This window comes from Epargyreus clarus, unplaced genomic scaffold, assembly GCF_041222505.1.
Source record: "Epargyreus clarus isolate Ecla_fem2 unplaced genomic scaffold, WU_Ecla_fem_2.2 ptg000008l, whole genome shotgun sequence".
Classification (NCBI taxonomy): domain Eukaryota; kingdom Metazoa; phylum Arthropoda; class Insecta; order Lepidoptera; family Hesperiidae; genus Epargyreus; species Epargyreus clarus.
Window position 1 is genome coordinate 6,700,730 of NW_027332216.1, and position 15,020 is coordinate 6,715,749.

The window sequence follows — 15,020 nt, forward strand, 5'->3', positions numbered from 1 at the left end:
TGTAACACATGCATTATATAAAATAGTATGCTACTTTGCAAGACTGCTCGCTGCAAACCATTTTGGTAGATCAAGAATTCTACCTGCAGCTGATGCGTGTTCAGTCTTAAGGAATAAGATGGTCGTCTCATATATAAGACAGCCAACGACTACGACCACACCTTTGTACGAACAAACGCAAAAAATAGATAAAAAATATACATTCCATTTTCTGTATAATTTCATAAGCATTAGAAATGAATTACTTAATAACTCAAAAGGACTTCAACGTAATTGATAAGGATTATTACATTTATTCAAAACCTTGACACAAAGCAACCGAAACAAGTTCATTCATTTAAATTCAGCAGATCACTTCCGGGTAAGTGTTTATAGAATATTCAGCGCAACAAAGTGTCTTTCATAAATAATTAATTAACCTCGCTTAATAATAACGGCAATTTTAGCTCCGTGGATCGCGTAAGCCAGCGCCGTCAGAATCCACAATTTATCATTCGCTCCATCCACCTTTTTTCACGAGCACATTGTTTCCGAATGTGATACCTACGGCATAAACAGAAAATACAGCGGGCGCTCTGCCAACATTCCGTATTACGGAGCAAACTTTGTTTAATTTCTCCGACAATTGACGACTTTAAGTGGAAATTAATTTTAAGACGTTAACGAACTCGATGGATGTCGTCTGAGTTGCGGGCTTACAGGATTAAAATGTTCCGCTCTGTAATTACATTACCAATAACCCTTACATTAATATATAATACCTCTCGATCCTACAATTTGGACCGGAGCGTGTCATTGTTGAGTTTAATTAAACAATATCTGTGATCAAATATTTGGTATCCTATTGGAGGATTCGGCAATTCCGATGACCCAATTGTCTGTGTTGTCTTTATTTGCCCAAAGCGAAGGGTAAGCTTATATATAAATGTTAGTATAGAAAGTAATCCGCCATTGTGTGGAAGCTCATATCGGAAGCAATCGTTTCGTTGATTGAACTTGAACAAACGATTTCTTAAAAGTTTTGCTCGTGGTAACCTTTATTGGAATAATGGATCTTTCCTATTCTGGGGTTTTATGGGAATATTGTTTTGATAGAATAAGCAAACAAACATCGATTTTGATATGTAAGTCGACGACGGAGGGACGTTACCTACTCAGAGTTAGCAACATAATATCTCGTAACCTCCAAAGACTCCAACGTCTTGTACATAAGTATATACCTCACCGCATTATATAAAACTTCTTTATGTATTAGTGTGCGTTAGATATAAATATGGGTTAAACGTGTGTTAACGTCGGGAGAAGTAATATATTCTTGTTTTGGAAAATATTTTGTAGTAAATATATATGTTGCTACAGGTTACTGTGAAGACATGCATGTGGGATGCAATTAATTAATTTACAGTTATAAACCACACATGTTTCTGCTTGAAATAACTCATTTTTTAATATGATTTTTACTTTTAAAATGACCTTAAGTAATAAACTGCAATACCGAATTAAATTGGTTAATCAAATTTATATGAATTTTAGACGAGTCGACCTACAAATTGAAATATCTTATTATTTTGTTAAATGTATTATATATTTTTTTCTGTATATTTAAAACTTTTTCTTTACTATGTTGCGTTAGGCGTCTTTTTGTATAGGTTTACTAGATTCGAAAAATAAAAATTTCAAAATAATACAAGATTAATATTTGGAAATAATATCGCGGTATTGAGATTTTATAATATACGGGTACGGATACGGGCAATTGCATATTGTCAAGTAGAATACTTACCTACTATTGTTTTTAGTAATGGGCTGAATCCAGTGGTCACTATAACGAGTAATGATTAGAGATGCGCCGAATAGTGGTTTCACCGAATAACCGAATACCGAATAATATTCGGTTTAACCTTTACCGAACAGAATATTCGGCCGAATTATTCGGTTTACCATTTCTTTACCAGTTATGTGTGTTCATTAACTCTTCATTCACTTATTATTAGTTCATTACTTAAAATGTTGATTTGAGTTTTAAAAATAAATACTGATTTAAGGTTTAAAATAAATGTTGACTATCTAACTATAGATTAAGTAATAAATGTATTGACTTGAGGTATCTAAATAAATGTCGATTTGAAGTTTAATAGCATTATATAATTAGCTTTATTCAACACATTCTTCATAGGATTTGATTTTGATTAATAATATAACATAAATCTTGCATAACAAGTTTTGTGTTTTAGTCCTGTACCATGTCGTGTACACAAGAAAATAGAAATACTCGAACCTAACATATTCCGCACCAAAACCGAATAATTCGGCCGAATACAAATAGCAAAAAAGATGCCGAATACGTCGAATACCAAACGAATATTCGGCGCATCTCTAGTAATGATCTATTGTTTTTAAATATGACAATACAATCAAAAAATAGGAATTTCAACAAATCCATATAAAGCTTTTGATTACCATCACACAAAACCTTGTCACTTTTAGAAAACAAGTAGGTAATCCTACTACTTAATATAGGTAGGTATAGGTAAGCGTATGAATACTAAAGGTTAATTTAACAGAACCAAACTCCAATTTAATTTAAACCCAATCCCGCGAAGCGACTACTATATTCGTTTAGATAACATACTAATCTGACTAACATACTGTTACTGCAACGAAACGGTCTAATGAAAGCATATTTAATGCTACTATTGAAAACTTCCCGATATTAACTTCGTAAGCCTTTGAGATCGTATGAAGTTATGATATTACTTTACTTAGATGAAATTCGTATTCATACGAGTATGTTTAATTTAATAATTTTAATGAATGAATTTATTAATTTAGAAATGAATGTTTGAAACCACGTGAAAGTATCGTGTTAAACATTAATTAAATTTACTTACGACTTTTCAGTAAAAATATTGTTAGGAACATAATATTTTTTTGCGTTATACATAATCTACTGTTCATCATCATCATCAGCAACCCATTACTGTCCCACTGCTGGGCACGGGTCTCCTCTCATAATGAGAAGGATTAGGTCATAGTCCATCGCGCTGGCCAAGTGCGTATTGGTAGACTTCACATACCTTTGAGATTTTTTTTATAAATCTCTTAGGTATGCAGGTTTCATCACGATGTTTTCATTCACCGTTTTAGCAAGTGATAATTAATTTCTAATACGCCATAACCTGAAAAATCAGAGGTGCGTGCCTGGGATTTGAACCTCGGACCCCCGATCGAGAGGCCGAGTTTCTTAACCACTAGGCTATGACTGCCATATTCTAATCTACTGTTATTTTTGTTATCTTTCAGTATCCATATAAACTTATATTTTAGAGTCTATCAATCAACATTATTTTAACAAGCATTTAATTAATTTTCTAATTAACTCCAATCGAACTTTCGAACTTATGAAATGAATTATTCACTTTTGGCAAACAGTTGTTTTGCATAAATGTAATGTATAGAGGTACTAATCCAGTCATTAGCATACAATCAAATCATATCCATCTATCAGTTATAAACCACAAACGATCCAGTTGAATATTACGTACTAGGAGGAAATGATAATTGAATACCTATTGAATACTTCTCGATATAAAATATTATTAAAACTTGCCGTTTAACGACGCTTGGCTGTCTTACGTCCTTCATAAATATAATATCGTGAAACAATCAATCTAATTTTACTACTAAAGATTTAATTGTGACAATTTCTGCATACTACCTTCTACTATTAATGAATCTATCAGTTAAATTTGTACCTACGAAAGTTTAACATTTTTTAAGAAAATAATTCTAAATTTTCTAATAATTATCAAATTTTGATCATTGGTAGCATATATTGGATTGAATATTAATAATGGGCTCAATAGGTTTAGACCATAAGTATCAAATTAAATCGTAAATAAAATATAGCGGATATTAATCTGATAATATAAAGCAGGCGCGTAGTAACTAAAAGCTTATGCAATACCCATTAAAACAACCCAATATGCACTCCCTGTTTTAATCTACGTTCACAGCTTCAGGCATTGTAGATTTAGATAAGCTTCAAAGCTAACGACCAAATTGTATGCAAAATCGAACTCACTCACTAATATCGTGTTCATAGTGCTAACGCATTTAATCTGCTGAAAATCTTCCTTAATTCTCCTAATAAATCTTCTTAAATCATGTTTATAGTAAGTATATTATTTCTATCTTGTACTTAGCAACTATCAAGCATTTCTGTGGTCTTACTTACTGATACGAAAAGTTCCAACTTATTTTAGATTATAACAACTTTGTAACAACAATTACCGTGACACCAATTTCTGCGTAATAACAGCAGTCTTGAGCGCTGCTGTGTTCTGCGTTGATACTTATGGATATTATGGAGGATATTATGGATAATATGGATTCGAGGTATTTCCTATTTAGTCCTTACGCGTAGCAATGCATCTATCGCCAACCTCAGGTAGGAATCTAATCTTACCTGGGATTGATAGTATGGGCAGAAGTTACCTCTTACCATCAGGTAGACTACATGCACGTTTGCTATTCCAGTCTTATAAAGAACTACGCACTATAAATATAGATGAGTGTTCTTAATAACAAGTCATATACAAAATGAAACCTAAACCAATGTAATATCGGCACAAAAGGTAAGCTGGTCTAATTAAAGTTTATGTAATACGTAGTAAATGTTTGCCGATACGAACTATCTAATCTTTTAAATGTGGTACAGTGAGCTTTATACAATTTAGCGAATTATTGGCGAAATTAAACCGAAACAGCCCACTTATGTAATTTATAATAAAAGCGAATTATAATCAAATGAATTCTTCTATTCACTTATATAGATTAAATCCATCTTATTTGTATACGTGTCATAAAAAAGATAATAATTACGAAGGTGGCAGAACCCTTTGTGGTCGACTCCGGCGGCACCACCGTCACACCTATTTCTACCTAATAACAGCAGTGTTAGGCGCTGCTGTGTTCCGGTTTGAAGGGTGTGGTAAGGGAGACAGACTTTTCCGAGGCGTTCCAGCTTAGTCCTCAGGGATAGCGGCGCATCTATGGCCAACCTCCGGTAGGAATATCAAATCCTATCTGGGGTTGATCACACATGCCCATGGGCGGCAGTAGCCACTTACCGTTAGGTGGACTGTATGCTCGCCTGCTACTCTTATATTATAAAAAAACAGCTGAAGATAGTACCTAACTCCTCTTTTGTTAAAGTTACGAATCATATTCAAAATGATTTTTAACACTTAAAAATAAAAGTTTACGGAACATTTTACAAAATTCAATTTCCTATTGAATAGTTACATAATGTAATTTATTACGCCAATTAAAAGGTCAACAAGGTTGGCCAAACAACAAAGCTGTTCATATGAAACAAAACCACAACCAAATGTGTGACGCAACATTTTATACCCATTAATTAACGCTCTCAAAGAAGCAACCTTGTTAATTACGTTTTGTATGTATAAAATTTAACTTTGACTGTTTTGGTAGTTAGGTTATCTTTAGTCTGATTCATAATTAGGTGTCCAAAATGTAAACAAAGAAATGTCACTGTCAAAATTAAGAAGAAACACAAACTTTAACAAACTCAACAAAAAACGAAAATTTAACAAATATACACAATTTAACAAAAACATTATGTAAACGAGAAAACATTAGAGTTTGATCACAATCACGAAAATGAATAATATCAGTTACGAAACTTAAAAATGACAGCACAAGAAATATTTTGGATTCCGATTGTGTTACCATTATCACATTTTAATTTTCTAGCATAATTTTGTTTTTTATTATTATTACTGTATGGAACGAAATTGAGGTGATATAAATATTAGAAAATGTGAATTAATCTTAATTTATTTAGATTATTATTTTATTATTGTTGTATTACTTAAATATCGACAAAAATAAAAACTACCATTTCTAACGTATTTTCTTGATAGGTCAACACCTTTGTTTACGTTTTGGACACCTAATTATGAATCAGAGTATACAGTTATTCAGTATTTCGGACTGGCTGAATAATAATAATAAATAAATAAATTCAAAATTTAAAATTTAAAATTTTGACGTTTCTGTCACAACATACGACATTATAAACATACAGTCATTATTCGGATCTCGTCACGGGACGGTGTATTTATCATATTTATCTCGGGAGGACATATACCGAGGACGCGAGTGTGTGTATGTGTGCTGCATCACGGTCGACCAAGGGGAGCAGACGGCACCACTCATCGGTATTTATATACTTTTTCACCTGCACTATTATCACTAGCACACAAGGATACAAAATTATCATTTGCTTATAAACCAGCGACCTGAAAATCTTAAAATAGTATATATAAATAGACGAGCAAACTAATATAATATTAATGATATGATTATATTGCACTTGGCCAGAAATTTGCTCTAATCCCGCACATTCTGTAACGATACACGTGATCAGCTGTAAGATACTAATGGGTCGATGATGATAACTAATGCTGTAACAAATTTCAAATATAACGGTATAATATAACGTTTAAATTTTGAAAAATAAAACTAAATGTCCTGTATATAACGAATAGCTTATATAACGTTAAGCTTAATCATCACTATATAAGTTTAAGTGGCTTAAGTACACTTTATTTTCACACGAATAATTTCGATTAATAAACATAAAATCTGTAGATAAATTATGTAGATAAATTATGAAATTCTTAAGCAACTTTTGTTTAAACTTTTCGGGATAAACCTTACAAAAAACAACAAAGGTTTACCAACCATTTACCATTTTATCATTTACATTTACCATGAAGTTATTTCAGTCTCCGTTAATGAGATATGCAATTATATATTTTTAATTAAAGCGAAAACTATTCAAATCTCTTTATTCTATAAAGACCTGTAATGTATCCATTATTAAAGTAAATGTAATTAACTTTATTTTACCAATTAAGATTCTTGCATTGGATAGATACAATGTTTTTGGAGCAAATCGTTTCCATTAATAAAGCTCAGTGAACCGAAAATATAACCGACATTCTTATAAATAACTGCAGCTGAGGCCGTTTCAATATTTTATCGTATTGTATATTTTCCCAATGGAGACACTTCAGATATATGAAATGGTTTTGAACGTAAAACGCATAGATATCTAGGAATATTATTAGACAGGAATTTCAAATTTTGAGACCTATATTTTGTAGATGAATATTGGAATGCACCTGCAAGTAGCAAAAGTAAAATAAGTACATTTTTTACGAATATAACTGCAATCAAATAGTATTGCAAAACTTTTCCATCTGTACCCTAAGAATGAGTTTTTACATATTTACAAAAATGACTGTTTTTGTATATGTTTACGTATTTCCCATACATTTCCAATCAGTTCTGATACAGTCCGCTAGGGGCGCTGAATAGAAATACAAGTGCAAATACGTAAACAAATACCAAAACAGTTATTTTTATAAAAACGCAAAACTCATGGTAAGGGTACTGAACACAATACTATCAACCACGTGTCTTTCTTATAAGAGCAGCATTAGGCGCTGCTATATTTTTGTTTATATGGTATGGAATGATAATAGTAGAGATGGGATATATAAATCTAGATAACAGGGATGGCAACGTAGTTTACAAAATCACAAAATATATTGGATTCCAAAAAATAGAAATACGTAGCTAGTATACAATAAACACTGTAAAACTTGGCTAATTTACTACCTAAAATATTCTCCGTCACCTTCTTTTTTTTGGGTCAGTCAAAATTTGCATACACGTAGAACAACAACTCTACTATTACTTTATATTCTACCTGTCTACGTGCATTAAAAACTACAGCAACCAGTCTTTCTCATATAGTTTTATTATTTGTTTTCTATTCCATAAGTTTATGTTTGTCCCATAGAGCTATTTTTTTTATCTATTTTGGTAACTGTGAAATTCTTGGTGGTTTCACCAAGTCACTCTTGTCGCTAAACGTCTCTACGTATGACAATCTAGACGAATGACTATCGATAGTTATCACGCGGTTCTATCCTTTCGCCTTTCGAAGAAGGTTCTTAGATAAAAATAACGCATAGCCTCATACCTTGTTGTAGGTACATTTTCCCAAACAAAGAAGGGTTTACAAATACCCCGATTTCAAAACGAATATCTTAATCCATCATAAAGATGTTTGCTTGGCTCAGCATGTCTTACATGTAACCAATTCATGACAAACCGTTGCTACACGGCTCAACACCAATCTCAAAATTATACCTATGACAAAGTTACATTTACTCCACAACAGAACATCTGCATGTAATTATGCATATCATAGGCAAACAAGTTCAGTAGTAAACTAAACACAACAAAGAACTAATCAAGAAACAATCATCAATAAACAATGGTACATTGTCATATCGTAGCACAGAACTGTGGAGGTGATTGGATCAATTGAGCCGTTAACAAGAGGGCGACATCGGAGGGTGAGGGGTAACTAACCTAGTCATGTATAAGCAAGAACCCTTCATATTGAATATTAGACTCTCCCTATAAAGGTAGTTTATGCTGATGTACATTAATTCCGAACCCCAAATTTAGTTACGGTTATTGAACTTAAATAGGGGAAGCCATGGCATTAAATTTTGATGAGTATAATTTTTACAAATTTGGGTGCGTCATTTTTTATAAGGATTTCTAAACAAGAACAAAATTATGAGGATTCTTTCAATAGTTCATTAAGGTCATTCCCCTCCTTCATTTTTTTCGCGAGTAAATTCATCATAGATGCCAGTCTATCTATTCGTATTAAGGCGAAACTTGGTTATAGCGGAGTCCTTCCGGCTAGAACATCACAGTGTTCATATTTATGCCAACTGACGAAGCTACGGGCACGCTTTCGTATCCTATCGCAACCTTACCAGCATTAATTCCAAATTTTGAAATTTCAAATAAAATTTTAGCCTCAGACGCAAATAAATAATAAAGAAGATTTATATTAATATCAAGAACAGCAATCGCCATCACGGTACCAACAGAATAACCAAGTTTTTATAAAAGTAACTTTGACAAGCGAAAAGCATTATTAGAAATTCCGAACACGTTTCAGATCGTAGACAGATAAATAACTAGCCATTTTGAACGAAATCTGAAGCTGGTTTTTCAATGTTTAATTTAGATAACATTAGATTTAGAAATTTAGATAAAGGAAATGGGTCACGTGACTTTGTCGATCCATATGGGTACCACACCTGGGAAACTATTACTAATACTGAACATATTGAAGATTAACACGTGACTCCAGATAAGATTGGTTCAGAGGAGGATATGAAGGAAACCGAGAAGTCCAAGCAGATACTGGTAGGTTTTAATTTATTTCACAAGCATCTTAAATAAATGCTGATTATTAAAAACTAATTGAGACACAAAAAGACATTCAATTTAAAATCTTTGACCAATACGGAAAATTAGTTCTCTCATCCTTTCGATTTAAAAATTCCACCATATAGGTCAAATATCACAGGCAAATAGTAAAACTTCTAAATTACATGAAACCTTGATGGTACTCTTCAACAATTTTCTGATTAAGCATAATAATTAAGCATTGTAAAAAAAATAAATATTTAAAAGCTGCATTAGATCTGCAAAAGATCTAAAAACATTGAATCAAAAATTCAAACTATTTTAGTAATTAATTCGTCAAAGTAAATTTTGTATGAAGATTTTGATTATTATTGTAACATGTAATCGTCAGACAAATTTATTGGAGCGACATGATTTAATCCAACTAATCCCAAGAATAGTAACTATTATATCAATATCAGAATTGACAAACTTAGTTTGAAAAGCGAAACAACGAAAAGTTTTAATCACGTCTGAAATCTATACAGATCAAATAACAAGTGCTATATTGGATGATCTTGAGATCTACGAATATCTCACTGACGCTCGCTGACATATTAAAATCGCGTGTAATGTAACTAAAGCGAACTAAGTGGAAATGTCTAAATATTAAGAAGTGCTTACTTCTTCCTTTCTAATAACAGCCTACGTATTAACTGATACCTATACTCAGTAGTATCAGGTAATGAACATATTTCTGCAGTACCTACAGATATTGCAGGCACAGTACTAAATTCCATATTTACGGCAGCAACCGAACATTACAGTGCGCGTTGAATGATGCCTACAAAGCCTATATATTATGAACAATTAGGTTAAGGTATAGTACAGTATATGATAATGCTCCAAAACCAGCATCAAAACCGAATACTCTGCTAGTCAGTCATTATTTGAAGATTTAAATCTAAATTACAAATCTGAATATAGGTACTCGTAATATTATGTAATGTAACTATTTGTAATATATAATCCAGGTTATTATCCAATTATTTTAAATAAATTACAGCTGTATTAACGTTTGTTTTATGTTAGAAATTATATAATTCTCATAACATTAAATTAGTCTACACTATCGATCAGGTGAAATCTGAATTATTTAAATTGTCTCTCCCTTTATTTTAAAGATATGCCTCTTGTTTATTGGATTATTTTAAAAGAAATCTTAAAGGTCAACTGATACTCAACACTCAACAACAAATTACAAAATACGTCAACAACACTCGACAACTAAATGAGAGTAGTATGAGCTTTGCTCAGATAGAATCAATTTATTTTAGTACCCCTGTCAGCTAGATAGCAGTTCTGAAACTACTCGAGGCGTCTCGAAATTTAGACAGATAAAATATTATCTGACACTGTAAAAGAATTCTCAGCGTATTAAATATTTATCTGCTAGTGTAGATTAGGTTTTCATTTCTCAAAGGAATATTCAATGTGCGATTAATTGAGATGTTTTAAGGTGTTATTTGAAAAAACCCACGGGCCCTCTAACATATTATTTATGATTAATAATTTTACGTTTTGACAAAAATATCTGTTTTTGTTTTTGTTTACGTATTGCCCATATATTTCCAATCAGTTCTGATATAATCAGCAGGGGCGCTGATTGGTAATGTATGGGCAATACGTAAACAAATACCAAAACAAACATTTCTGTAATAACGTAAAAATACATACTAAGTGTGATACACAACTGAGACGAACAGTATATAATATCAGATAAACACTTTAAATTACGGTTTTGAAACACGTTACCGTGAAAGTAAACCTAAAAACTGGTACTTATTCTGAAATTTACCATGAAATACTAATTTGTGGAGATTACTGAAATCAAACAAACACGTGGGAATTCGCCAAAGTCACACTTCTCGAGTAAAATATACACATTTCGTTCCAAGAAATATCTTACAATCAAAGCAGTTTGTCGTACCGACGAACTTTTACGTAGTAATTTATCTCATTATCTTCACCGACTATCATTTTGAGACTTGAAGATTGGCAACAATACAATAAAGAACAATTACTTTTTGTGAGAAACATGAAAGTCATTGTTTTATTTCACTAATTTAGAAATAATTTAATTTACGTCTATACCAACTGTATTTTTTGCGTATTAAAATAAATGTTATGTGGTAAGCACTAAACGTATGGTATGTGGTATGGTTAGAAGGTTGTAGAACCCTTTGTGGTTCGACTCCGGTGGCACCACCGCCACGTCTATTTCTGCCTAATAACAGCAGTGTTAGGCGCTCGGCTGCTGTGTTCCAGTTTGAAGGGCGTGGTAAGGGAGACATACTTTTCTGAGGCGTTGCAGCTTAGTCTTCAGGGGTAGCGGCGCATCTATGGCAGAAATCAGATAGTAATATCTAATCGTATCTGGGGTTGATTACAGATGTCCATAGGCGGCAGTAACCACTTACCATCAGGTGGCCTGCATGCTCGTCTGCTACTCCTATATTATAAAAAATAAAAAAACGATAACGTATCTTGTACGCAACGACGCGCGTGAGGTGATCCTCTGTCCTGTATTGATAAGTAGACTTCATAAACTTTTGAGAATACTGGGAAAAAATATCTGGTATGTAGACCACATGGCTACGGTTTATACTTTTTTTAAGTATCAGATAACACGTAAATCCATATTAACAATAGGTATAATGTTGATGATGATTTTGATGATGATGATGAATTGAATGAAAATTATGAAAATATTGATAAATTTATAGAAGCTCTTTCATCTACAAATCCTTTTACACGGTAGTAACACATCTATTTCTTTTGACATTGATAATCGGCGTTAAGGGCGATGTAAACCATGCGGTAATCCAGGCTAGTCCTGAGCAGTAGCGACGCATTTGTGAGAAACTTACGATATTACCTACCGTAAACTTCCTGAGAGTCCTATGTGCAGCCTATTGACAGATGTCATCTATACACAAATGATAAACGGCCTCTCAATGTATGACACAAATCCTTGGGATAAGTAATTGATATCTTCCTGCAGTAATTACCCAGAGATTACAGGCATCTCTTTGCTTTAATGACATAGGAATGTGCTACAAAATAGGTATTCTGTGTATCTATATAAATCTTATTTCCAATACAAAATATTAACCTTAGTTTATCCGGCTGTTAGATTATGAATTTCTTATTTTGAATATGAAACTATTCCTAAGTTTCTCGACAATGTTTGAATATTTGATATGGAATACAAAATGCCACTTACTTTTGTCTGTGAAATAGAAAGTTCTCATATTTATAACGGAACTATTCCTAATATTCTTTTTACATATTTAGATTGCGCTCAAAAGGTTGTCCTCTTTTGCAAATAAATTGTTTTCACTCAATATAGCCTCATTTCCTTCGCTGTCTACCGCAGACACCAGAGAAAAAAGTCGATTAAGATAAATAGCATTATTTGCGTAAAATTTCTTACTTGCTATAAATTAAGTTCGTCTTCTTCACTTATATCAACTGTTTTTTCACTTTGATAATGTTTGATCAAAGCTAAATTTAAATTTGTTAGAATGAAAACTATCAAATGTTGATCTTTGGCATGCAAAATATTGGATAGATTGATTATTAATAACGGGCGTTAGTTCTTGGGAGTGGCAACATATGTATATTTGATCGACTTCGTGTGTGATCTCTGTAGTACACTCATGTATTACCATGGTAATTATACAATCAGGTGGGCTTCATGCACGTTTGCTACTCCAATCTTATATATAATGGTAATGGTAATAGTAGGTATACATATACAAAATAACTGAATCTATTAATTGCGCACCGATAATTTAAATGGGTAAATTAAAATGTTCCGAAGTAAATTAAGTACAGTAGCAGGTTCATTTGTTTAATTCGATTTTATAATATAGAGGGTTTAATTGATCTACGAGGCTAAGTAGGGTTAAAAAGCATAAAGCACACACTACATTATCCCATGCAAAATTTGAATGGGATTAGTTAAATTGTTCAATTTTATTTGGTCAATTCATCTTCTTTTACAAAAGAAACCCTTCCGAAATTTTATGCTATTAGATCTACGAGTAAAAGCTGTAGGTAGTCTGTAAGTCAGTATCACTTTAATTAAGCACAACACATGATGGACTAGTAACAAAAGTAGTTACAAATAAAGTTTTAAAGAGTATTACGCAGCTCAGTCAAGTTATAAAACATTATCTCTACATAGAGAGTCGTAACATATGATTAAAATTGGAACCACACCATTTTATTTGCTGTTATCTCCCTTTTTACGTCATAAGATATTGTCTGTGCTAATTTTAAAGTATAGTAGGTATAGTTGTAAAAAATTTGCTCCATTTACTTATCGGCGCTAATTTAATTTACTTGGTTGTTAAGAAAACTTTAACGCACTTACCGCATATTAATATTAGTATTAGTAGCTTCATAGTGATGCTTGCAGATTAGGTAGAAAATTACATAATATTGCTATATCCAAATTCCTGGGCACTTATGTATTATTTTATCATTTTAAATTTTCACTTTACAAATTCACTGCAATAGTCGTCTTTACACATATTCCTGGCACTTTACATCGTTTAAAAAACACACTTCAATTTTAGAATTTCAAATCGGTTCGAAATTCAAATTTTAATTCTGACGTTGTTGTTTACAAGTCACCGAACGCGTCCGTATTCCATTATCGAATGGGCTCGAGCAGGCGTCCGACGCGTCCCGAGACTCACTGCGTTGTGTCCTTGATTTTCCCGCTGGCCTGACGTCATGCGCACAACGAAGCACCCGAAAGGGTCCTTAAGTGGATTAAGTTTTTAAACTTCGACAATTGATAAAATAGGATCGCGATTGTTAAGATCGAATCGGTAAGTGAAAAGTTGTAAATTAATGATCTTTATAATATTGTATGTTGCTATATTCAATTTGGTCTATAGAGACGAAGCGTACAGCGTTTAAAAGAACGCAAAATGCATATTATGTCACTCAAAAAATATTTTCACAATATGAAAAACATAATAAATGATTAGACAGATATAGCGTGCGTACTATACTTCTTTATAAAAGTTAATATGACTTATTAAGTGCGTATCACTAACATTATCAAAAATTTGTCAAAATTGACTACTCAGTGGCATTCTTGTACAAAAAATTCTCCTAGTCCTTTTCTCTGAAATTAAACAGTAATGTAAAAAATATAAAGGTAAAGGAAAAATACATATAAAGTAATTAAAATAAAGCATTTGTAATCGATGCGAATGCAATCAAAATCATTGCTGATGGCGTCAAAAAGCAAAGAAAAGCTTAGAAATATGAAAGCACACGGAACTTTCTTTATCAAGGAACACTTAACAGAATTTATTACTCACCTTGTAAGATACTTGGGTGTAAATATAAAACTTGAAAATGCGCCCATGTTTAAAGTTACTTATTGCGTTGATAAACAAAGCAACTTTTTGTTACTGAGTAAAGTAAGTTTGAACAGAGTAACAACTATGAAATTTTAATGAAGTAGAGAAAGTTTTAATTTCACAAAGGTACCATTAAAATGTATGTTAAAATGAATACTAATTTAAGATAATATGTCATTAATGATTGTAACGATACAAATATTAATAAAATGCATGTTAATAAAGCTAAAAAAAGTTGTTCATCATCATCGACCCATT

General features: G+C 32.2%; 1 protein-coding gene across 1 annotated transcript in view; it reads right to left on the reverse strand.

Annotated features, from left to right (window-relative positions):
* LOC140744279 (uncharacterized) overlaps positions 1–14,099 on the reverse strand; it is a 69,962-nt gene extending 55,863 nt beyond the window's left edge. Inside the window, exon 1 of the mRNA XM_073075834.1 lies at positions 13,757–14,099. Within this exon, the coding sequence (XP_072931935.1) occupies positions 13,757–13,787 (31 nt within the window). The 5' untranslated portion in view covers positions 13,788–14,099. The remainder of the gene's footprint in view (positions 1–13,756) is intronic.
* Between the last annotated feature and the right edge of the window lie 921 nt (positions 14,100–15,020).